Source organism: Acanthochromis polyacanthus, chromosome 10, assembly GCF_021347895.1.
Source record: "Acanthochromis polyacanthus isolate Apoly-LR-REF ecotype Palm Island chromosome 10, KAUST_Apoly_ChrSc, whole genome shotgun sequence".
NCBI classification, from domain to species: Eukaryota; Metazoa; Chordata; class Actinopteri; family Pomacentridae; genus Acanthochromis; species Acanthochromis polyacanthus.
Genome location: NC_067122.1, coordinates 24,102,689 through 24,127,294, shown reverse-complemented (window position 1 = coordinate 24,127,294; position 24,606 = coordinate 24,102,689). Strand labels below are relative to the sequence as shown.

Below are 24,606 nucleotides of genomic sequence, written 5' to 3'. Positions count from 1 at the left end.
TAAAACTAGCAGGGGCTCTTTTTCTGCATCGATTACTTTACCTTTTCATACTAGATGTGAATGTTTTTCACAGTACTTTTTTATTCACTAACATTTTGATTGTCAGAGGTTTATTCATAACAGAATAGTTTACAGGCTGCTATTATTATCTTTCCTAAATAAAGAGTCTGAATGTGTCCTCTGTCTCTGCTGCTGTGAAACGTTTTTCAGCGCACAGTATTTTGTACGCCTTGTGCTTTTGATGGAAACTAGTCGATTTTCTTTATAAATCCCCAAATTACAGGTTGTTCTCAGGGGATTTTCTAACATGCTCTGTGTAAGATTAGATTCTCGGTTTAACTAAGAAAAATGTCCACCCTGATAAAGCGCCTTTTCGACATGATCTAAATCATACAAACAACAGGCTGTGTCACAAAGACACGCGGGGATTTTTTGTTCTGAAGCACAGCCAGCGCTGATTTCAACTGAGCCTATGTGAGATATGAGTTGAGTCATAATAACCATCCTTTATCCTTATGAAATCTCAACTGCGCTCTCTGTTGCCAAGTGCTCGCTCCATTAAACATCTCGTTTCTGTGCTGTCTTTGGAAAGCCGGTGATAATGTTGGACTTTTTCCAGCACAGGCCTTAAATAGTTGTTTGGAGGTAAACTCCACTTGACCGCACCACCGAGAGGAGGTCTTCATTTTACACTCTACAGTGTTTTCTCCAACCTGCACAGACAGACATTATTCAGAGAGCTGGAAAATAACCCACTGAATACCTCCACCGCCCTCTGTCATTTTTATGTGATTTCCAGCCATCACATTTTGGCACCGTCTGCAAATGTGGACGATTGTGTTCGGCGGAGGCAGGTGGTGAAAGCGTAGCTCTTGGTTTTCAGACAGCCATTATGATTCCTCTCAATCTCGCTCATAAGGCCTCCGGGTTAACATAACCAAATTTGTGTGACAAAGCACAAAGGAAACAGAGATGTGTGGCTGCGGAGAGGAATTTGTAGCACAACCAGACACACACTCAACTCATTGTTGAATAAATGTGGCTTGAAACTATTTAACGTCCATTTTTTCCCATTGTTAATTACGATCTAATCTACATTGTTTTCCAAAGCGGATGCATTGATATTCATTGATTTAGTTAAATTAAGCTCCGCACATTTGTCCAAAGCAAGTAACAGCTTACTCCCTGATGATAACAAAGTTCAGAATTAAAAGTGCAAATTATAAATTAGGAAGAAATTTTCATTTCAAAAAGCCATTGTCTCACGCAACTATAAAGGGTAGATGTTTATGAATATGTGTGGTACATTTATGCAACAACCTCGATAAGGGTCTCTAAATGAATACACGTATACAAGTATAAAAATACAAATATATAAGTATATTTTTAAAGAATACAAAATAAGATTGCTTGAAAATAGAATAATGTGGAACACTAAATGTTTTCAGGAGTCTCTAAGGATGCGAACACGAAACAGTAAGATATGACCTGTACAGATATGTAGGAGCTTTAGTTGTTTTTGTTTGTTTTGTATTGTGTATCTACTGTGTGTTCTCTTTTTCATTTATTAACCCTCCTGTTGTCTTCATTTATAGGCACCAAAAAATATTGTTTACTTGTCTGAAAAAAATCCAAAAATTCAGGAAAAAAATTCTGCCAATTTTGAAAATTTGCAAAAGCTTCAGGAAGAAAATTCCAATAATTCCTTAAAAGTTTTCCTTAAAAATTTTTATTAAAAAATAAATCCTCAAAATTTGACAAGAAAATTCTTGTAAATATTTTTTAAAAAATTAGTAAAAGTCTTCCAAAAAAAATCTTAAAAATATCTAAAGTGATTACATATATATATCAGGGAAACTTCAATTTTTTTTCTTTAAGAACATTCACAAAAAAATCAACCAGCGACTTTCGCTGGATTTTGGTTGATTTTTGTGAATGTTCTTAAAGACACATTTTTTACATTTCTTTTTTCCAACAAAAAATGTTCAAAGATTTCCCAGAAATGTTGAAAATGTGGACATCAGAAATTGCACTGCACAGTCAAAATATATTTTTTTTCCCACATTTTCAAACTTTAAAACGGGTCAATTTTGAACACGGCATGTCTGAGGTAGATCAAATAAATCAAATAATCTCTTCCATATCTTTCCACCGGTGTCTCCTCAGGGGACAACGCACTCTGGCCTGGGCCTGGCCCGATCAGACTGTGGTTGGACAGGAGCTAACCGACCGTCAGGCCCAGCTTCCGAGCACCAGGGCCCCTGGTCAGAGGGTCGCATTAGTCAGCGAGTGTTCAGGGCGACCTGGGAGGCCCTACTGCAAGAGGCTGGTCCTGAACGGGGCGCAGGGAAAAGACACGGGCCACTACCGCTGCTATTATAAGGATGTCAAGGCCGTCATTGACGGCACCACTGCCGTCAGCGTTTATGTCTTTGTGAGGGGTGAGTCACTCCCACAACCCCGCACACACACATTAATGCTGACACTGACATGAAAATGAAAATTGAAAACACTGAAATGACTTGTTAACCTCACTGGCCCAGCATAAAATTTTCATTATAATGGGCTGTTTTAGCTTTTTTTCCCTTTTTTTTCCTTTTAGAGTTAATTTTCAGAGTGCAGAAACATCAACCCTGGAAATTAAAGTGTCACTTTTAACAAAACATGGTATTTCCGATAGGAGTTTTCTTTTATATTTAGAATTGATTTTAGTGGGTCTATATGTGTGTGTGGGTTTATGTTGCAGTTGCTTTTGAAGAGACTATGTTTCATCTTCTTGCCAGCCTGAACCGGCTCCTTGGCTGTGTGGACTCTTTAATCTTTACTTCTGTTTGCCTTGGGAGGTTCACATGAAAACCACAGCTGTCCTACCGAAACTGATCTCCTGTTTGAATGTTTCTTCAATATCAAAGCGGGCGGCTGCATTATTAGAACTGGAAGTTGATGAGTTGGCCTCGGTAACACTGTGGAAGCTGGCAGGATTAATGTTTCGGAAATTAGAGATGCAGAGCTTTTGATAAAGACAGGGAAGATCAGCTCATTCGCTCGTTCTAATTAGAGAAAGAATGTGCCGTTAATTTGCAAATATTGAAATAAAACAGCGACGCTCTTTTGACTCACCTTTTTTATGAGGTTACTCGTGTTTTATGAGAGTGTCAAATCTGATAAGAAGTGGGTGTTTTGCTACAAATCTTGGCATGCGATAATGTAGGTTTCAGAGCCAACTTTTAGACTCAGAGTTGACTTACACTTCAGATTGAGAAGCAGATGATTGTCTTTTAGGGGAGTCCTGCTGACCAGTCCACTAGTGTGAAAAGCGTGTTTATCCCCTCTGACAAGATGCCAAAACAGTTTCCACAGATGTAACTGGGGGGCTGATCAGAAGCAGATGAAACTGCAGCTCATAAATTAGAGCCGGCCTTTGGTGGGATGAGAAGGGACACATGTGGATTCAATTAGACGGGCAGATGTCGACCCTTTACCCCGTCTGATCTGTCCTCTAAACACTCAGTGTGATCTGAACGTACTGTACCGCTGTAGGGTTTCTCTCACATAAACAAGCACATTTAAAATATACACACGCTCCCATTCCTTCTTCTTGATTTTGGTGGCAGGACTCTTCTTTCAAAATGTATTAGATTGCAGTCTAATACTTGCAACTATTTATTGATGAGAACTTCAAGTGCGAGGAGTTGTGTGTCATTCCTGTGTATTTAGACTGCAGCGGGGCGGAAATATAAGCCTTTTGATTGGCCCCTTTGTTTGGCCTTGCAGCATTGAGCGGCAAAGTGTGAAAATAACAGGGAGGCTTAATTGTGGGGAAAAAAACAAGAAAAGAAGTGAGCAGGTGGCTGTCAAACATCATCTTTGGCTGCTGCAGTAAAGTCACAGGAAAGCATTTTTACAACAATTTGGTCTCTCTTGCTGTGGGAACGCGAGGTTTTGTGGAAATAACAGCTGTGATGTAAATTGGCGACACAATCGGCGCGATGTCCCGCAAAGCCCTGTGAGCCAGACGATAAAAAGGGGAACCATCACGGTGTCAGGGATGAAACAGAGGAGAGATATTATCCTCCTGCTTGTGGTGAAATTGTAACACTGTTCAGAGGAGGGTTGTCTGTCTCTTGGCTGACGTGTAATAGCGTCTCCTAATGCTATTTGCGAGGTTGGGGACACACTGAGCTGTTGGTAATCATGATAAATTCCACATAAAGGGACGTCCAGCGGGTCATTATCACGCTGTGAGAGATCAGGCTGTCTGTTCATGAAGTTACCCCAGTAATAGCTGCCATTACCACCTAGCTGCTATCAGGGTCATCTTTTAACAGCCTCATGTTTCTGTCCAGACCCTGAGCATCCCTTCCTCCGGAGAGACGGCGACAGCAACCTGGAGACCATTTTAATCACACGCTTCTCCACGCAAGTCGTAGTGCCGTGTCTGGTCACAGTGCCGGATCTGAATGTCACTCTCCACACGGTTCGTGCCCCATCACACTCCATTCCTGTAATCGAAGCTGCCAAGTGATGCTTCAGATCAATGATGTGAATTATTTCTGTGTGTGTCCTCTCAGTATTCCACGCCTCTGGAGGGTAATGGGATGATGTGGGACAACAAGCGAGGCTGGTCCATCCCCAGACAGATCATAGACAGCGTGCCGATGCTCATTGGATTTGTTTGTTCCGCCATGCTGGGAGGCAAACCATACCAATCTGCCAACTATGTGATCCACACCACAGGTAAAACACTCGCTCCAAAGGTTCGAAAAAGCCTCAGTTTCAGCTTCAAGCTGAAACTGTTACACAAACACTCCCGAGCCAGCACAAATATTGAAAATTAGATTTGAGCCTCAGCTCTTGTTGAAAGAGAAATTAGCTGGGAGTTGGTGCGAGACTGACTGACTTGTCACCATAATTCTTCATGGCAGCCAATTATTTCAGTTTGGAGACTTTTATTGAATTATGTCATTTCCTCAAAAACAACTCCCTTATTTTAATGTGAGTCATTATGCCAGCAGAATTAATAGAGAAGGAAGAAAGGAAAAGAAAGGAAAGGGAAGGCATAATTTAATTTAAGGAAGCTAAGTTGGAGAGGTGAGACTTCATGTTGAGGTTCCCGATGTGAACTCCAAGGGACCCCGGAGGCTTTTTTGCTATGTTGTGTGAGATCATTCACCTCGCTCTTCAGAGGGCGAAGGGAAACTCATACCCACCGCTGCCGGCCAAAAGTAACAGCCGTATCAGTCAGAGGAGAAACTTGTAGCGAGTCTTCTCTCTGAGCACTAATGGAGTGTTTAAACAATCAGGCTTTTTTTTAATGCTGCGTCATTTCCAGTGATCGCAGCTCAGATGTCAGGTTCACTGGCCAGTGTCCAAAGGTTTTCTTGCCTTTTTCTCTCTTATCTTTAATTGAGGCTTCACTGCATTCCATTGTAATTTCCTTCAGCAATGTGGCTTGGCACATGAATGGAAACAGTGTGAGGTTGTGACAGACAGCTTCTTTATAGTACGATGACTCCTCTGCTCCAAAGGAAAGTCATTTCCTCTGGTCCTGCGAGGAAGGAAAAAACTGCTGACAGTGTCACTGTGACCTCCTCTCACTGTCTCCCTCCCCCCTGTCCAACTGTGTCTCCTCCTTCCCACCCGTTTTTTTCTTTTTTTCCCGGATAGGAAGTCGGGTTTACGATGTCAAGCTGTTTCCTGAGGACCCGGTGGAGCTGATGGTGGGGGAGGCCCTCACCCTGAACTGTACAGCGCTGGTGGAGTTTGACACCGGGGTGGACATTCAGTGGTCGTACCCTGGCAAAGAGGTACTCAGCGGAGGGTCACATGTTGAAATTTGAAAAAAAAACCCTGAATTTCAGATGGTGACGCTCACAGTGAGTCTCTCCTCTCCTCATCAGACCAACAGTTGGGTGGAGATTAAAACCTATCGAGAATCTCTGGCTCACGCCACAGAGGCTGTTAGCATTCTGACCATCCGTGACGTCAATGTCACCGACACCGGCCCCTACAGCTGCAACGTCACAAGCATGGACACAACTCTAACCCATCAAACTCAGGTCATAGTTTATGGTAAGTAATCGTTGAAAACAATCTGTCTTTCTTTTTTTAATACATCAATCTGCCTAAAATCCACAGTAAATAAAGTTTTCTGCAGCCAAGAATCTACCGCCATGCTAGCAGCTCTGCAAGACTGAACATATTGTCATTGATTAGCATGCTGATGTTCAGCCAAATAAAAAAAAAAAACTGCATAAAGCAAAATGCATGCTGGTTATGCTGGCAATACCAGCATATGTTGGGTTTTGATGCTCAGTTTTGTGGTCCTTAGAAGCTCATTAACACTTCTGCAGTAGCTGGTTCTGCAAGTTCACACAGAGAGCACAGTTACAACTCACAAAGTCAAGATGGCACTCCTCTCTTGGCCACATAAACTCAAGCAAAACTCCAAACTTTCTGAATGTTTTAGCTGTTTTTTGAGGCAGTCACTGGAGTTGATCAGCCAAAAACTTCTAAAGTCCTTTTAGCCTCCAAACGAGACAGTTTTCAATGTTTGTAGATAAGCAGAACATCGGGGTCATCAAGTTATATTATGAATTTCTGCTGCTTATTGCCCATACTTAGTCAAAAATGCAGTTGCTTGGCAATATGATTTAATTTCTCAGAATAAGATTCCTTTTCTTGCTCTTTTCTTTTCATCATGTCTTACCTTCTCTATCAGATTTCTCTACTTTATTCAACTTTTTAAACAAAGCATAAGCAGATAACCACACTGGAGTCACAAGTATGACCAAATTTTACGATCTCTCTTTAGTCATAATCCAAAGCTTTCAAGCTTTCTTAATTTATGTCAATTTTTCCAATAGTTGTTGAGATATTTCAGTCTAGACCAAACTGATGGAGCCACTGACATCTGTAGAGTCCAAAGCAGGTCTGTTATGAGATACCAGGGATGGTTAAAATTTACTGGGACAGTTTCATAGTGTAAGAGCCAGTGGCTGACTCACTACCATCTATCATGAAGGACTATCAGTGCAGATTTACTGTGCTGCTGTTAGCTCAGATAAGTCACCATTAGCCTCTAAACCAATAACTGGAGAAAGACCTCAGGGTTTTAATTTAAGCAGTGGTGCGTTTTTATTACTTACAGATTTAGGTTTCCATTCATAAGAAGAAGACGAAGACATTTCTTATTCAGATAGAGTTATACAATTTAGTTTGGATTTTAATGAGTACTCGATCAAAGAGCTATTAAATATTTAGTGCCTTGGGCTGTAAAGTTGACTCTGACTGCGATGAGTCACAGCAAGAAAATGTGTTTGAACTTCTCAACCACTTCTTGTGCAGAAGGCGATTTATTGATATAAACAGGCTGAACATACATATTTCATTCAACATTTGTAATGTTTTCATGCTGTAACTCTGCGGTCATTTGTATTCACAGTAAGTGTGATTTCACAGCTGCCACCTTCTGCAAAAGAGAGATCTACAACATTTGTTTAGAGCCAACTGTCAAGACGACAGCGGGCGAGTGTGACTCAAACTTTACGCTTTTGAAGCAATTTATGTGAATGATTGAATGATTCCAATTCTAGAAAGGCCATTTATCAACCTCGACTACAGAAATGGACCTGTGGTGGAGGTAACAGCTGGCCAGAAGTCCTTTAAATTACAAGTAAATGTCTCGGCCTTCCCCACACCTGAAACGCAATGGTAAGATGAGACTCTCTGTATTCATTAAACATAGTGAGGCATAATTAGACCCCACACAGCCGAGAGCTGAAAGTGTTTAGTGTTGTAATGACTGTGTTTGTGTCCAGGTATAAAGACGGAAAGCTGATAAATCAGCGGCCAGAGTTTAAGATGAAGAGGATGAAGATGCACCTTAACCACGCTTTGGAGATTAAGGATGTTTGTCAGGAGGATTCTGGGATCTACACGGTGATGCTGAAAAACAGTGCCGATGCGCTGGAGAAGAGGCTCAACATCACTCTGGTTGTCAACGGTATGTTGATCTGTGCAGCCTCAGTGGGAATCAGGACAGATGTTTTGTGGATGTGCAACAGTGGATGTGAAGTTAACAGAGATTCACCGCTTTGTTTTTTCTCTGTCTGCATTTATTCTCAACACAGAAGGGGTGTCAACATTTTATGAGATTAATGCATATTTTAGTCTTGCAGCCAAATATTTTATCATGTAGTACATGCGTGTGACCATCACCAGCCCTCCCTGAAAGCTAAGCAGACATTCTTTATTAGAATTCCCTGTTAAGAGCGAGGGAGGGCAGTGCTACACCTCAGTGGTGACGTGAAGGGCAACAAAGAGTGGACAGGACGAAACAGGGACTAGGAAGTGGTGCTACTACATTTGAAGAATATCAGGTGCTGTGTTATTCCCGACTATTAATTACCCATCAATAAGACAAACAAACAAAAAAAGCTTTTTTGCTTAGGAACATAGAATGTGTGCATTATATGATGGTTAGAGTGAACCGTGAAGGTATTATGATGCAAAAATGTGTAATATCTGATCTAAATGTGGGATTTGGATGTATTTTTTTTACTTTTATATCAGAAATGTAAAAAAAAGCTGCTTGTTTTTCATTTTAAAAGCATACATCAACGAAGAAGTAATGCACAAAGGGTTGATTTCTACCTGTTATTTTTGATTCCCTCTCCATAATTGGATGCAGCATCATCTTGTCTCTATAATGAATGAATCCAAACTACAAAGAAAATACAACTTCTTAAAGAAGCTTTCACAAGCGATAAATCATAAATAAGAGGAGTTGCGATATATATTTAAAATTACGGAACGGTCATGCAATAATTCTGCTGTTGTTCTTTAGAATAGAGTACTAAGTGTTTATGGTTTTTTTTGTAAATACAAAATTGTATGACTTATGCTTTGCAGTTCTTTGTTCACTTTACGCCATCAAAATGAAACAATTGAAAAATGGGTTCAAAATTTCCATTATTTATTTTTTAGATTAGTACACAAATAGATAATTGTCTCTCAGTTTATTTTCTTAGTTGTTCACATGTGGGTTGTTGTTTCAGAATGTGATGTACAAAAAATATTGATTATTTAAAATTTTTATGTATTTTGTAGTTGTGTTTGGACGATACTGTTCATATCTGAAGCAATAATCCATCAGCTACATTATTTTAAAAGCATTTTGAAGACATAAGTACTCATAGATTGGAGCTAATCCACTGTGTATTTTTAGTCAAATACCCTTTTGAAAAGTAACTCTTCCCCCCTGCATGTGCCCCATGGGGTACGTGCTGCTCTGTATATGCGATGATATAAATCCTTAAATGTAGCCTTGAGGGTAATAAATGAATCAATGCATAAATGAAAGAATGAATGCCTAAATAAATGAATAAATAAACTGAATTCAAGTAGCAGTAACTTTAAATAATGTTGTCGTGAACAACATATTGTCAGCACTAATTATGATTTTGGTTTAATCATAATTTAGTTGGAAAAAAAAAAGAATAATGAAAGTTTCACACCCAACACATTAGTTTCTTTTTGATGGTGAGAATAAGAAGCTTTATTTCTGTAGCGCCTTTCAAAACTGGATTTACAAGAACATTAAGCTACAAAGAGCATTGGAAAACAACAATAAAATATTAAAAGAAGTCAATAAAACATTAGACAATGCAACCTTGAAAAGATCAAGAACAACGAATAAGAGAAAGATTAAAATGTTACACAGGAGAGTTTTTATAAGCTTTTTAAACTGAGGAACTGCAGGAGCTGGTCTATCAGGAGGATGTGGGGACTGAAACAGTTTGTTTAAAGCCTGGAATTAAACAAAAGAACTTCAAAGCATTACAGGGACTATCACTTGTAGTTGGTTGTGTTCCAAACTATGCACAGTATTATTATGTAAATGTATCTGCTCAGTGGAGTTCTTTCTGAGGGAAGTTTCTGAGTTAAGATTCTCCTCGTGCTCACCTCACCAGGCTGCCCTCTGTGTTTTCTAATGTTCTTGTTGTGTTCTTATAGCATTCCTCCCACAGTTTCCTCCCACAGCTCAGAAACATTTAAACCTACATATCTCATAACTCTAAAAGGGAGTGAAAGTTTGATTTTCTCTCTATTTGTGTTCGCCACGAGGGACTGGCAGCTAGTCTGCCGTGTTTCTTTGTTCTACACAGTCAGTCTTAAGTATCTTGGCTGCTTGTATTGATTGAATGGCTCTTCTCTTCCTCAGTTCCACCTCAGATTCATGAGAAAGAAGTGGCTGACCCGTCTAACCCGTACCCGAGCGGCAGCAGCCAGACCCTCACATGCACCGCCTATGGCTTACCTGCACCCAATATCAGCTGGGAGTGGAGGGCCTGGGGTCCCTGTGTCCTCAACAGCACCCAAAGCAGACTGTAAGAGAGAGCGAGAGAGAGACACGTGTGTCCCAGATACATTCCTGCACAGGACTGATATTTTTTTCAAATTGCGTGTAACCGGTGTGGGAGAAGATAAGGTTTGATTGAACGGGCCAGAAAGGAGGAGAGGAGTGGGACGCAGTGCATGAAGCGTTATGTGAGACCAAATAAGAAGAGGTCAGTGTGAAATTATCTGGGGGGGAAAGTGAGGGAGGAAGATGAGAAAAAAGAAAGAGAGGAGGAGGTAGATGAAAAGAGTGGAGATAAGAGGAAAGTGGAGAAGGAGAAGTAAATAGAAGAGACAGGAGACGAAGGGAAAACATCGGTTAGATGTCCAACCAGCTTCCTCCCTCGGGAAGTAATAATGTGGCCGATACCCAGCTCCTGATCCTCCACGGTCCAGCTCTCACGCAGCGGTGCCACTTTCTGACATACATAAGCAAACACACAAACGCACTCACTCATTCTTGTGTCATGAATGCACATAAACCACCTCCAGTAGGCGTGTGTGAAGCCCAGCAGGATGCTATACGTTACACACACACACACACACTTGAATGCACACATAAACACACATTTATTACCATTCATCGCCTCAGGCTTTTTCTCCCTTTCTCTATCTCGTCTGAAGCCCACAAGATGGCATAATGGATTCTCTGGACAGCCCATATATTCGATTATTTTTTGTTTCTTTAAGTCCCAGTGCTGCGGCTGCTTCTGCAGGATATACTTCTAATATTCACCTGTGTCTACCGTACTCCTCCAAGGCTTGATTTTTTCAAGGTATTGATGCTCTGACCTTTACATTTAAGACAGCAACGTAAGTGTAGACAGAAGCATTCAGGATGTTCTTATGGGTTCTAAAGCCCAGCACTCTGGAAGCTTACTCATGACTTTTGCTTAAGATGCCACATTTGGATTCTGTCTCTTGCACTGTGCACCTAATATAACATTTCATGGGCACAGAATGATGCAGTTTTGACCTTTTGTGGAAGATCCGAATTGAATTTCCTCCTTAATCTGATGGTCAAACAAACATACAGTGCAGGACTTTTAATTAAATCTGTCTTTGGGTGAAGCCCAAAGCCTGTGAAGTGCAGTAGTACAATGTGGATTCAATGCGAAGTGTACTAGATGAAAAACATCATTTCAGAATATCAGACGAGCACTGTTGCAATCTTAGTTGTGCATGTCTTTCCACAGAGCTCGAGAAATTACTTTCAAAACAGTGGATAGTGTTGCATGATAAGAACCACGTGTCTGTTGTTGCAGTAGACATTAATCTGCTCACACATTGTAGCGGCTCTCTTACCTTTTGGTAATAAAAAGAGCAACTACATACAAAGAGCAGGTCTGCACAAAAGGTTAAGATCTTTTAGGTAAAATAGTAAATGGAACAAATCGGGAGAAAACTTTAATCTACTTCAACACAAGACAGTTTTTCTTATCTGGGATCAATGAGTCACAGGAGACTTTTTTTTCTTACAGATTAGGAAAGATTTATTGTCTGAATTTGTGAGCTTTAGAGATTTTGATAAGATACGCGGATTTTGTACCTTTGAAAAACTTGTTTACTAATTAGCAGCTGAAACCTTCACTAGCTGTGACTTTATCAGCCTACAATAATGCTCTTTGAGTGCATGCTCTGCATTTTATAGTTAAAATGATTGTATGCTGTTCCTTTTATTTTATTTTATTTTGTTTCAGAACTGTGTGAAAAAGGGAGAAACATTCTAACTAGCCTGAGAGTCTACTGCTAAGTTGGGCTCTACTGAGCACGAGTGATTTCAGCGAAATATTAGTATCTACATGCTGAAATGTTCACAATGAACCCTCTGAACTCCCCCCTCAAAATCACCAAAATTGCACTGTTTATCAGAGAGAAAAACATTTTTAAAAAATAACCTTTTGACCTCTCTACAATTACTTATCTGGGACATGTGGTTTTGTCAGGAAAATTAGCCTAAACTAAAAACCCTGCTATTTCACCAGAATCTTAGAATTGTACATGTCTTATATTAAAATTGACATAATTTACTTTAACTATATTCTGTGAAAAACAAAAGATTTTCACTCGACAGAGCAATTAAAACTATTTTCAGCTGCGATCTGCAATCATGTGACAAAAATTCTGGAATTTTTCAGCTAAACTGCAGGCTGTGTTCACACAGAGCAGCTGGGAGATAACCAGAAGCCTTTTTTAATTTGCACAGTATTAACACAAGCTAATATTTAGCACATGTGTCCTGTTTAATGTTTTACTATTACGCGTGTGTGTTGGGCTGAGGCAGCAATTCCTGGTGTCCAAAACAAGAGCAGAAACTTAAATAAAAACGCAAGTAGTAAAATATCTCTAATACGTAGAGCCACTACTTCCTTGGACAACATTTGCACATGTTGAGTCCAGGTTTTATATAATTTTGGTATAATAATTCATCAGGATTTTGGTGTAATATTTTTAGGAATACCATCATTTTAACTGCTTCATACAGCAAAAAAGACATCTTTGAGTTCTCTTTTCATTTAGCAGCGGTTGTGCTGTTTCTACAGACGTGCAGGACTTTTTATTGCAGTTAAAAATGAGCTCACAGTGATTAAAAATGTGACAAGAGCGAGCAAAAAACACACCAAAGTCGGTTGCAGTTTGGAGGGTTAAACTGCTAACATGTATTATTTATCCATAAGTAAGTCCAAAGTATTGGATAAATTTGGCCTGATAAAAGCACAAGAGGAAGGTCAGCGGTGTTTGCTGACAGTAAAATATTCTAAGGAAGTCAAAACACACAATGTATAGTGTTTTCAGATTTACAGAGGACACTGATTACCTTCTCCAAAAAGGAAGTCATTAGGAGAAAATGCTAAATAAAATTCCATTTCATGTTTCATTAGTTCTGCTATGATGTTCACACTATAGAAATTGACACTTGATTTGTTTTCATTAGTTGCTAGGACATTTAGCATAATTGCATTGGCTTTGGGATGCAAGCTGTTCTGAAATGCAATCCAGTGTGTTACAAAAAAAAAACACAACTCCTCGGTGCTTCTGAATGCTTGCTCACAGCCGACTCTCTGCTGTACATGTCAATGAGGGGAGATGTCATGAATGTGTCTGTGCTCCTCTCCAGAGTCCGACGAGACAGGAAGAGCCGGAGTGACGGGATCGCAGACTGTCAGAACTGGCAGGGCATTAACTCGGAAAATGCCATGAACGAAATTGAAGATATTGAAACCAAAGTCCAAGTGGTGGACGGACGACAAAAGGTTCGTCCTGGCTCGTTGTAATTGTTGCTGCTGCCTCTCTATGGATTCACCCACCTGTTTAGAAATTCTAAAACGTGCAAGATCATGATGTGATTATGTGGTTGTAGGAGTAAAAAAAATAACAGAATATGATTAGGACACAACCCTGAAAAGAAGACATTTATGTAAGTGGACTTATCCATGAACTGTGATGTTTTTATGTAAGTGTCCCAAATTCTGAGCTCCATAACATAATTTGTCAATCAAGAACCATTTCCACAGTAGAAATATTTAGAACAGCCTTCCTCTGCAGACTTCCTGTAAGCACTGCTTATAAACACATCCAGACGCACACTCAGGGGGGCACATGTGCACGTACAGTTGCCTGTGCATTTATAAATCACACACATAAGAGGAAAGTATCACATGAATGCATGCTCGCTCACGGAAACGTCCCGTTTTTTTAAATTTAAACCTGAGTGAGTTTGCCTTTTATTGGCTTGTCAGCATAAAATCTGCTTTGTGTCAGCTCACACTGAATTACACGACAGGCCACTGCACTTCCTTTTTAAATACGCGTGTTTCCTCCTGATGAATGAAAGTTTTGTCCTCTTTTTGTCACCTCACAGACCGTCGGCAGGCTCCAGATCCGCAATGCCAGTGTTTCTGTCATGTACAAGTGTTCTGCTGACAACAAAGTGGGCAGAGATGAGCGGCTGATTTACTTCTACGTAACCAGTAAGTACGCCCGTCTAGATTTAGAAATCATCAGTAGTCAGATAATTTCTGGTTGATTTGTCCAGATTTTGAGGTGTGTGCAACTAAATTGGTCAGTGAGGCTTTTCTCTTGCATAGTTAGACCATTCTGTGCTGAATGGTCTGGCTGCACCTCATAATCATTTTGCTGCAGGTAAGAAACAAAAACAAAAACGCTCTGGTTTGTTTGTGTTTCTTTAAAAGCAATCACACCTGTATTAGGCAAAGTTAAATGAAGGCCGTACCAACGCTGTACCCTCAAAATAATGACATGGGAATTGTTTGGGTAGAATATTTGCATGAATGCAGGCAAAAACTATCATTAAAATGGCTAATTTACCACAGAATTGAAGTAGCAGGATCTCACAGTGACGGTGTGCTAAGTTGCTGCCTGGGGCTTGTTGTTGTTTCCTGCAGTGTTTAAAAGGCATATTAACTTGAAAAACGTGCCAAAGCTGCACTGTTTACCAGGACCAAAACCTGTTAAAACTGAAATAATGAGCTTTTTTAAAAGCTGTTGAACTACTCCTCTGGAACGTGCAGTTCCGAATGGTAAATTCAGAAAATCGACGCCTATAATTATAATAATTAGATTTTATCGCAAACACTTTATTGCACATGTTTTCATAGAAAGATTTGCTCAAAAAAACATTAAAAAATAAAAATCTGAAGCAAAGCTGTGGCCAACAGCCACAAAAATCAAACAATGTTAACAAATAAAAGCATAAGTTGGAAAATATTTTTGGAATGTAGCACCACCATTTTTCCTCTTCCATCTGTAACACGCGTGGTAAGTTGCTGCCCAGTAGGGAAAATGGATTTTGAAAATTGTAACATGTTGATAGCTGAAGGGAGAAAAAAACACATTAAAAAGCCACCAAAGTCAGACTAAGGAGGCTCCAAAGAGTTGTGTTCGTTTGTGACTGCTAAAGGTAGTGTCTACAGATACGGACCCGTACCCGTAGCCTGTGGGTTACGGATACGGCACTTTCCATTTGCCAGACAGATACGGACCCGTACGCGAATCTCGCGAGTCAAGAAGCTGCTAACCACTGCAAACTGTTGAAAGGTCAGCAAAGGTTAGTGTTAGGGTTAGGTTTAGGGTCAGGTTTAGGGTCCGTACCTGTAGTACCGATGCTACGGTTCCGTACCGCTAACGTCTACCGGGAGTCACGTGACCAGATCTCGCGTATCTGATTGGCAAAAGGAAAGTGCCGTATCCGTAGGCCACAGGCTACGGGTACGGGTCCGTACCTCTAGCAACTACCACTGCTAAAAGCATGTTTTAGCCAAAGCTGATAGAGTTCAATAAGAATTAAGTCCAGGCTGTGAGTTTTTAACCCTGATACTTTAATATTAAGTAAAATGTGAATTATGGGTTATTCTGGTTGATTTTTACATTTCTATACCCAAAGAATTAGCTGAGGTTTTATTGGAGTGTTCGATTCATATTCTAACTGCACTCCATAGTTTGATTTATCTAAATTTAAGTGAGAGACTAGAATTTCTTTTCCCTGTGATCATTTGGGTGAATTGAGCTGCTTGTTAACAAACAGATTTCACTAGTGTTCAGTGCAAAGCTCTCTCCTACAATGAATACTGCTGTACCTGTCCCTGTCTCAACTACACAGCCATCCCTGAGGGCTTCAGTGTGGACTTTCAGCCCTCCGAGAATCCTTTGGAGCAAGAGAAAGTGTCTCTGAGCTGCAGCGCCGACAATTACACCTATGAGCAGCTGCAATGGTACCGCCTTGACCCCCAGGCCCTGCAGGATGAGCAGGGTAAGCCTCAGAAGCTGGACTGCAACAGCGTCCACCTCTATGCTGACACGCTTCAAGGCCAGCTCTCCTTTCAGGAGCCCACCAACAGCTGGGTCCTGGACTTCACCATTCACTCCATACAGCTGCAGGATGAGGGTTATTATGTGTGTGAGGCTCAGAGCAGACGCAACGGGGAGAAACAGTGCCTGGTCAAATACATCTCTGTCAAAGGTGAGACATAAAAGAGAATGAAAGCTCCAGACATATAAACACACATCACCTGGCTTTGGACGTGACCACAGCTAACGATAGAGAAAAGCTCAACCCAAGGCAGTGGAAACGCACACGGGTTGCATTGGAATTGGCGCTGAGATGCTGGAGGCTTAAAAATACACACATTTAGAAAGAGGTGCCCACGCAGCCCAAGACCCACATCCACACATAACGGAGAAAATACCTGGTGGTTGCACTAAATCAATATTTAACGACAGAAAACAAGCTGAGAAGCTCCGGGGCTGAAATGTACAAACAAATTCATGCTTCATTCATGTTGTGGTGCTGTAAGCTTGCATCAGTGCCTGCAGCACAGATATTAATGGGATTTTTTATGTGTGGCATCGTTCCGTCCTGTGAGACCGTTTTGTAAATGCCATGCACACTTACAATCCTTGGGTTGATACTACACTGCTTACATCAGTGCTGTGTGGATTGCTACAAGCCATCGTTCTGATTTCTCTTTCTCCTTCCTGGATGGTGTTTTTGGCCGCTCTCTCCCTTCGTAGCCCTGGAGGCGCCTCGGTATAAACGCAGCCTCACCAACCAGACGGTGAATGTGACCGAATCTCTGCGGATGGAGTGCGATGTGGAGGGCAGACCTCTTCCCCGTCTCTCCTGGTTCAAAGACAACCAGCCTCTCCACCAGATGTCAGGTGCATGAGTACATTTACACAGGTGACACACATGTTTATAGCACAGTGCAGCTGCCTGCCGCCAACCCAGCAGCCACACAAACTGGAAAAAATGCCCCTCTCAAAACAAGAAAAAAAAAGATTTCAAGACACTTTTACCTTGAAATAAGTGAAAAAATCTGCCAATAGAGCAAGTGAAAAATGGCTTGGTAATATTTCTTGAATTAAGATATGATATTCAGAATATTGAGATCTCAGAATTAGCTGGGAAAGCTTATTTTAAGCTGTATTTCACCAGGATTGTCAAGCTTAGGTGTCTTAACCCTTCTGTTGTCTTCATTTACGGGGACCAAAAAATATTGTTTCATTGTCTGAAAAATAGTCCAAAAATTCAGCCAAAAAATTCCCCAAATTTTTGAAAATTTGCAAAATCTTAAAGAAGAAAATTCCAACAATTCCTTAAAAGTTTCCCTTACAAATTTTATTTTAAAAAAATTCTCCAAATTTGGCAAGAAAATGCTTGTAAATATTTTCAAAAAATGAGTAAAAATCTTCTTAAACAAATCCTAAAAATATCTAACGTGATTACATACATATCAGTAAAATTTCTGCTATTTTCTTTAAGAACATTCACATAGAAGTCAACCAAAATCCAGCGAAATTCACTGGATTTTGGTTGATTTTTATGTGAATGTTCAGAAATATTTTAAACATTTCTTTTTCCACCAAAAAATGTTCAAAGATTTCGAAAAAAATGTTGAAAATGTGGACATCAGAAGTTTCACTGTGAAATATATATATATATTTCCCCCACATTTTCAAACTTTAAAATGGATTAATTTGACCCACAGGACAACACCAGAGTTAAAATAAGCCAGACACGTTAAAAAATAAAAGTAGCAATTTTTCACTCAAAAACAGATTTTTCCTTTCATCTAACCTCCTAATTTGAGATGTAATTTAATTTGAGTTTTCTTGTTAAACAGAACTCAAAACAAGATCATTTCAAGATGGTTTGAATTAACAAGATATATTTAAGATGCATTTTCTTAAAACCAGTTCCTCCATCTTGCTGAAATGTCACTTGTTAAGTGAATTTATCTTAAATCAAGTATGGTGAGACATTTTGACTAAAATAAGACAAACAGACTTGGTAAGATTGTGAGTTTTTGCAGTGCATTCACACTGTACACACTCATACGCCAACATTGCTTCAGTGAAACCTAAACTCAGCTGCTGTTTCCATGTAACTGCTTCTCTCCAGCTCTGTGTGTTACGTGTACAGCCAAAATCCTCCAAACATGTTAACCGTCAGTCACTTTGCTGCTGATTTTATTTCTGCAACATCATCCGACAAACTCATCATACTCAAGAGTTAAAAACAACAGCCGTGCTGTGAATTTAGCGATGTTTCCATGTCGAATGATCATTCAGACAGGAAGCTAGAAGCAATCCTGGTATCACCCACTCATTGAAATCTGTCAGCTCCCTTGTTGTCAATCACAGATGCAGAGAGAGTCTTCTTCCTGAAGCGAGGGTGGAAAGCAGTAGCTCAGCTGCATTTAAACCTGAAAACATTGAGGCAGCCTGTTTAGAACAGAGTTGAAACCACACAGTCGTGGTAACAAAATCCATTGTTGCAGCATTTTCAGGGGCCATGTCAGGCTTTGATTAATTTGCTGAAGAGGCACAGTATGGGACCATTCAGTTCAGTTCAAATGACGATGTGCTTTTTATTATTTACTCAGATATCTGCAACTTCTGGCAGAAGTTTCTTTTTTTTTAATGTTGCATTGTGATAAAATGTCAGTCCAGTTATTAAAAGCCAGCATGGGCACGCACACACACACACATGCACAACCACCCACACACTCATACTGTTGAACAGATGTGTCAAACACAACAGAGATAAGAATACTTGTATGTATTTTGCTTCACACCCACCCACCCACCCACGCACAAACATGAAACCCTGCCGGCCAGTAGACACGGCTCATTAGCTTTTCTCAGTGTGTCTCCGTCTTAACGTCTGAAGGAGCTGGTGGGGGTGTGGTGGGTCAATATGGGTCTGAGTGACAGCTGATGCTAAGGGTCCGCTCAGACAGGCTACAGAGACATGTGGCTCGACACACAGGATGGTGGAATGATAAATGGATGCTCTGGATTGAAGTGCAGAGGTGTGACGGGAATTCCAAAAATGTCGGGTTAAATGTCGCTGAATTTATAATGCGTGAGGTGAAGGACTTTGGCAGCCACTGAAGTATCTGTGTCCCTTGTCATCTTGTGCTTCCCCGCAGGGATCCAGCTGCAGGATTCAAACCGCACGCTGAGTATCCAGCGGGTTAGAGAGGAGGATGCTGGTCTTTACACCTGCACCGCCTGCAACCAGCGTGGATGCGTTCACTCCTCAGCCGCCGTCAGGGTCATCGGTGAGGCAGAAGCACACAGGAACACCTGAATGTACTCACACACTCTCACCGCTGACGTACTTTTTTAAGTGCACTCGGGCCTCCAAACACAGTCGCCCTTGAGCTCAGATCTTCACCCACATAGCACACAGGTTTCAGATTTTCACCTCTCACTGCAGCTGTGCTTTTGTTGTGTGCAGCTTTCCACGATGAAATTAAAGCTTGTGACCACTGGCACATTCTGTATTCAGGATGAATAATTCCAAAAGCTTCCTGGAAGCAGTTTCATAATGAATGGCTGCAATGAATAAGGTTTGCTTAGCACGTATATTTAACCTACAGATTTAATGTAAGGAGCCTTCTCGATAGCTGGGTTTTTGCTAGAGGCTTTAAAGTACAAATACTTTGTGATACAGCTCCCCCTATAGATTGTAAACAGTAAGACCTGTGACTGCATACAGTGGTTTGCATCGGTGTTCAGAACATTTGCATCTAAAAGTAACTTTCTTTCCCCTTTCATTTCTTCTAAGGGTCAAGTGACAAGGCCAGTGTGGAGATCGTAATCCTCATCGGGACCGGAGTCATAGCTGTTTTCTTCTGGGCTTTGCTCATCCTCATCTTCTGCAACGTGAAACGGGTCAGAGGGCGCCACTTTTCTCTGAGTTTATGTCTGTGCATTTGTGAGAGAAGCTGACAGGCTGTGACAGAAGCACTCTGACCTCTGACTCGAAACATGTCTGTTTGCATTTGAGCACAATCTGTTTGCTCTTAGAGATAGTCTGTAACTTTACACCCTGAGACAGAGTTACTAATACTGGGAATGAGTCCAATAAGTTGTTTGCTATTAGCCCCACCACAACATGTGTTCATTATAAGGCTCCAATTGCTTTTGATTTTCCTCACTTGGCCATTTCTGAAATCATTTCACACAGCTGCTCGTCTACAATTTGTGCTCTCAATAACAAATTAATTAGCTTGTTTTTTCCTCTCATTTACAGCACCTCAGTCACTTTCTCTCTCATCCTCTTAGCTGTTCCAACTGTTATTTCTCTATGGGAGCAGATTTGGCAGAAAAAGCATCTGAATGGTATCTGCATGCACAGAAATAGGCAAATTAGTATATAAAAGAGGTGGACTCGCACTTTGCACAGCCTGTAACTTTGATCTCTTTGGGTTGTGGGTGATAAAGTGGGTTCTTCTTTAATAAGTGCTAACATGGCAAGACAGTATGTTCTTCAGGTTAACCTCTGAACAAGTTATTCTGCTTCTGTCACACTCACATCATCTCTCCATCAGTAATGACGCTTACTCTCAGTAAAGTGAGGTGTATATGGAGGTTGTAAAAGCTAATTAAGTGTCCATCCATCCATTTGCTATACCTGCTTTATCCTATAGAGGGTCACAGGAGTGGTGGAGCACAACCCAGCTGACAATAGGCAAGAGACAGTAAACCAGAGAAACAGACAACCATGCTCGCTCACTCTCACCTACAGTCAGTTAAGAATCATCAACTATCTAACTATGCAGGTTTTAGGACCGTGGGAGAAAACCGGAACACCTGGAAAAACCCATGCAGCCACAGCAAGAACACGCAAACCCCACACAGGAATGCCCCAGCAAATTCCAGGTGTGGGATGATAATGCCACCACCGTGCCGGCCCACTCAGTGTTACCCACATAAATATAAATTTTAAATCATAAAATGCTGCAGCTGATAATGAAATAACTAATCACACAATAAACTAAATTGTCAAAGTCCAAAAGCAATAATGCACGATTTCATATAGCCACCAACCTCATTAAATACCCCACGCGGGCGTCGCAGGTCAGCCGAAACACACACTTCCAAATTCAGAGGCAGTTTCTTCCCCAAGGCTATAGTCAGAATAAACAAGCGCTGAGAGACTTTCTTATTCCTGCAATTCTTTCACACACGGTTACAATCATTCAGGCTGCTTTTCATCCTGCACCTTATTTATTCAGGTGTACTATCTATTGTTAATGATGTTATCATAATTCATGTTGCTGCTTATTATAGTTGACACAGTTGAACCTCTTAAATAAATGTAATTTAGATTCCTTTTATCCATTTGGGTTTCTGTGAGTCCTTCGTCTTCACAGTCGGCTTCATATTTAGAGTTGATACTGTTATTTTTTTACATTTATCTTGCTGTTTCTTTATTGAATTTTCAGTGTTTTGCTATAGACCTAAAGGAGAAGCACGACAGAGATTCTGGATATGCAACATAAATCAGTATTGTAAAATTAATATAATTTACTTGTCTTTTATCAATTTGTGTCAGTGAAAGTATCTCTGATGCGAGCTTCTTATTCAGTGTTGATATTATTGTTTTTATATTTATCTTGGTGTTTCTTTATAGAACTTCCTGTGTTTTTGTGTCTTACTATTTGCATTTGCTCTGCACCCAAAGGAGCGCTCCCAGTTTTGTCGTGTGCAGAGCTTACAGTGATTCTGAACATGCTACTAAGATTACAAGCTATTTAAAACCCACATTCTGGACAGATTTTGTTGGTGAAACTTGATTATATATAAATATACATGTAGCGTATTCTCATGTGCGCCCGGATTGAGAGGCACCAGACAAACGGGGAAAAAAAAGAAAGATTTGTTGGGCTCTGCTGCTCACACTTCACCGCCCGCGTAGACAGTGTTACCATTATGATGTCTTCTGTTCAAGACCACTGATAATAACACCGTCTGTCTGTCAGTGGTTTGTAAGCTGCAGAGTTTGTTTCTCTTCTCTGCTGGAGCTCAGCCTGCCAGCTCCTGTCAGTCAAACCAAGGCAGGCCCCTTCTGCCAGATGAGGCAAGAAGGAGCTTTGATAGTTCCCCCCATGATGGTACTGCAAAAAATTCCATCATGGTTGCGCTGATCTTCCAACCTTTTTTTCATTTTGCACTACAAAAAATGCCCCTCTTAAAAAAGAAAAATAAATTATTTGAAGCAACTTTTACCTTGAAATAAGTGAAAAAATCTGCCAATAGAACAAGTGAAAAAAGGCTTGGTAAGATTTCTTGAAATAAGATATGATATTTAGAATACTGAGATCTGAAAATTAGCTGAGAAAACTTATTCTAAGCTCTATTTTACCAGGACTGTCAAGCGTAGGTGTCTTAAAATAAGCCAGATATGCTTAAAAAAATTGGCAGTTTTTCACTCAAAAATACATTTTTGCTTTCATGTAACCTCGTAATTTGAGGTGTATTAACCCTCCTGTTGTCTTCATTTATGGGCACCAAAAAATATTATTTCTTTATCTGAAAAAATTTCAAAAAATCAGCAAAAAAATTCCCCAAATTTCTGAAAATTTGCAAAACCTTCAGGAACAAAATTCCAATAATTCCTTAAAAGTTTCCCTTAAAGGTTTTATTTAAAAAATTGCCCACATTTGGCACAAAAATTCTTGTAAATATTTTCCAAAAATGCGAAAAAATCTTCCAAACAAATCCTAAAAATATCGAAAGTGATTACATACATATCAGTAAAACTTGTAACATTTCTTTTTTCCACCAAAAAATGTGCAAAGATTTCCCAAAAAATGTTAAAAAATGTGGACATCAGAAGTTTCTCTGTAAAAATAATTTTTTTTCTCCACATTTTCAAACTTTAAAGGGGTCAATTTGACCCGCAGGACAATATGAAGGTCAAACTTATTTTGAGATTTCTTGTAAATTTGTGAATTTATCTTAAATCAAGTGGGATGAGACATTTTGACTAAAAATAAGACAAATAGACTTGGCAAGATTTTGAATTTTTGCAGTGTGTGCTGTGTTTTCAGTGCTTTCTTTATAATATTCCATCCGATTCAGCCGATCTCTCACCTTCAATTAGCTTCTTCTCTGTCTAAACTTCAGGTGAACCCAGCAGACATAAAGACGGGCTATCTGTCCATCATTATGGACCCGGGGGAGGTGCCACTGGATGAGCAATGTGAATACCTGCCCTACGACTCATCGCAATGGGAGATCTCCAGAGACCGCCTCAGACTGGGTGGGCAACAGAAAGAATGGGTGAAAAGGATGGAAATGTGTGTGTGTGTGTGTGTGTGTGTGTGTGTGAGGACATATGCTGGCATGGATGATAGCGAGTGGAGGGATGAAATTGAATTACTTTTCCATTTTCAGAATCCATAACGGCATGAGTTTGGATGGCTGCCAGCTGGGCAGAGCGAGCCAAGTAAAGTGTTAATGTTAACTATGTGCTCGCTGCCACAGCAGCTTCTTTTAAAAAAAGGCCCAGAGGAAAAGCATCTGTTCCACGACAGCAACTTATGCGAAAATGTTGCTTTTCAACATGCTGCAGTTGATACTCCAATGCCTCCTCTTGGTCTGTGTGGATTGTCATCATAGACTGTATATACACACGTGGACAAAATTGTTGGTACCCCTCAGTTAAAGAAGGAAAAACCCACAATTCTCACTGAAATCACTTGAAACTCACAAAAGTAACAATAAATAAAAATTTATTGAAAATTAAATAATCAAAAACAGCCATTACTTTTGAATTGTTGATTAACATAATTATTTAAAAAAACAAACTAATGAAACAGGCCTGGACAAAAATGATGGTACCTCTATAAAAGGTTGAAAACTATTTGACCAGAGTGACATGATTAACTCAGGTGTGTCGTTTAATTGACATCACAGGTGTTTCCAAACTCATAATCAGTCAGTCTGCCTATTTAAAGGGAGACAAGTAGTCACCCTGCTGTTTGGTGAAAAGGTGTGTACCACACTGAACATGGACAACAGAAAGCGAAGGAGAGAATTGTCCCAGGACATCGGAAAAAAAATGATAGACAAACATCTTAAAGGTAAAGGCTATAAGACCATCTCTAAACAGCTTGAAGTTCCTGTGACAACAGTGGCTCATATTATTCAGAAGTTCAAGACCCACGGGACAGTAGCCAACCTCCCTGGACGTGGCCGCAAGAGGAAAATTGATGACAAATTGAAGAGACGGATCGTTGGAATTGTATCCAAAGAGCCCAGAGCAACCTCCAAAGAAATTAAAGGTGAACTCCAAGGCCAAGGTACATCAGTGTCAGATCGCACCATTCGTCGTTGTTTGAGCCAAAGTGGACTTCATGGGAGACGACCAAGGAGGACACCACTGCT

At 40.3% G+C, this 24,606-nt stretch overlaps 1 protein-coding gene across 1 annotated transcript in view; it reads left to right on the top strand.

Annotated features, from left to right (window-relative positions):
• The window catches only part of flt4 (fms related receptor tyrosine kinase 4), a 69,533-nt gene that overhangs the window by 24,836 nt on the left and 20,091 nt on the right, over positions 1-24,606 (top strand). The window contains exons 3-17 of the mRNA XM_051954781.1: positions 2,167-2,441; positions 4,347-4,477; positions 4,572-4,737; positions 5,668-5,807; positions 5,901-6,072; positions 7,596-7,713; positions 7,821-8,005; positions 10,226-10,391; positions 13,520-13,655; positions 14,264-14,372; positions 16,022-16,381; positions 16,933-17,079; positions 19,356-19,487; positions 19,997-20,103; positions 23,344-23,479. Of these exons, the coding sequence (XP_051810741.1) occupies positions 2,167-2,441; positions 4,347-4,477; positions 4,572-4,737; positions 5,668-5,807; positions 5,901-6,072; positions 7,596-7,713; positions 7,821-8,005; positions 10,226-10,391; positions 13,520-13,655; positions 14,264-14,372; positions 16,022-16,381; positions 16,933-17,079; positions 19,356-19,487; positions 19,997-20,103; positions 23,344-23,479 (2,480 nt within the window). The remainder of the gene's footprint in view (positions 1-2,166; positions 2,442-4,346; positions 4,478-4,571; positions 4,738-5,667; positions 5,808-5,900; positions 6,073-7,595; positions 7,714-7,820; positions 8,006-10,225; positions 10,392-13,519; positions 13,656-14,263; positions 14,373-16,021; positions 16,382-16,932; positions 17,080-19,355; positions 19,488-19,996; positions 20,104-23,343; positions 23,480-24,606) is intronic.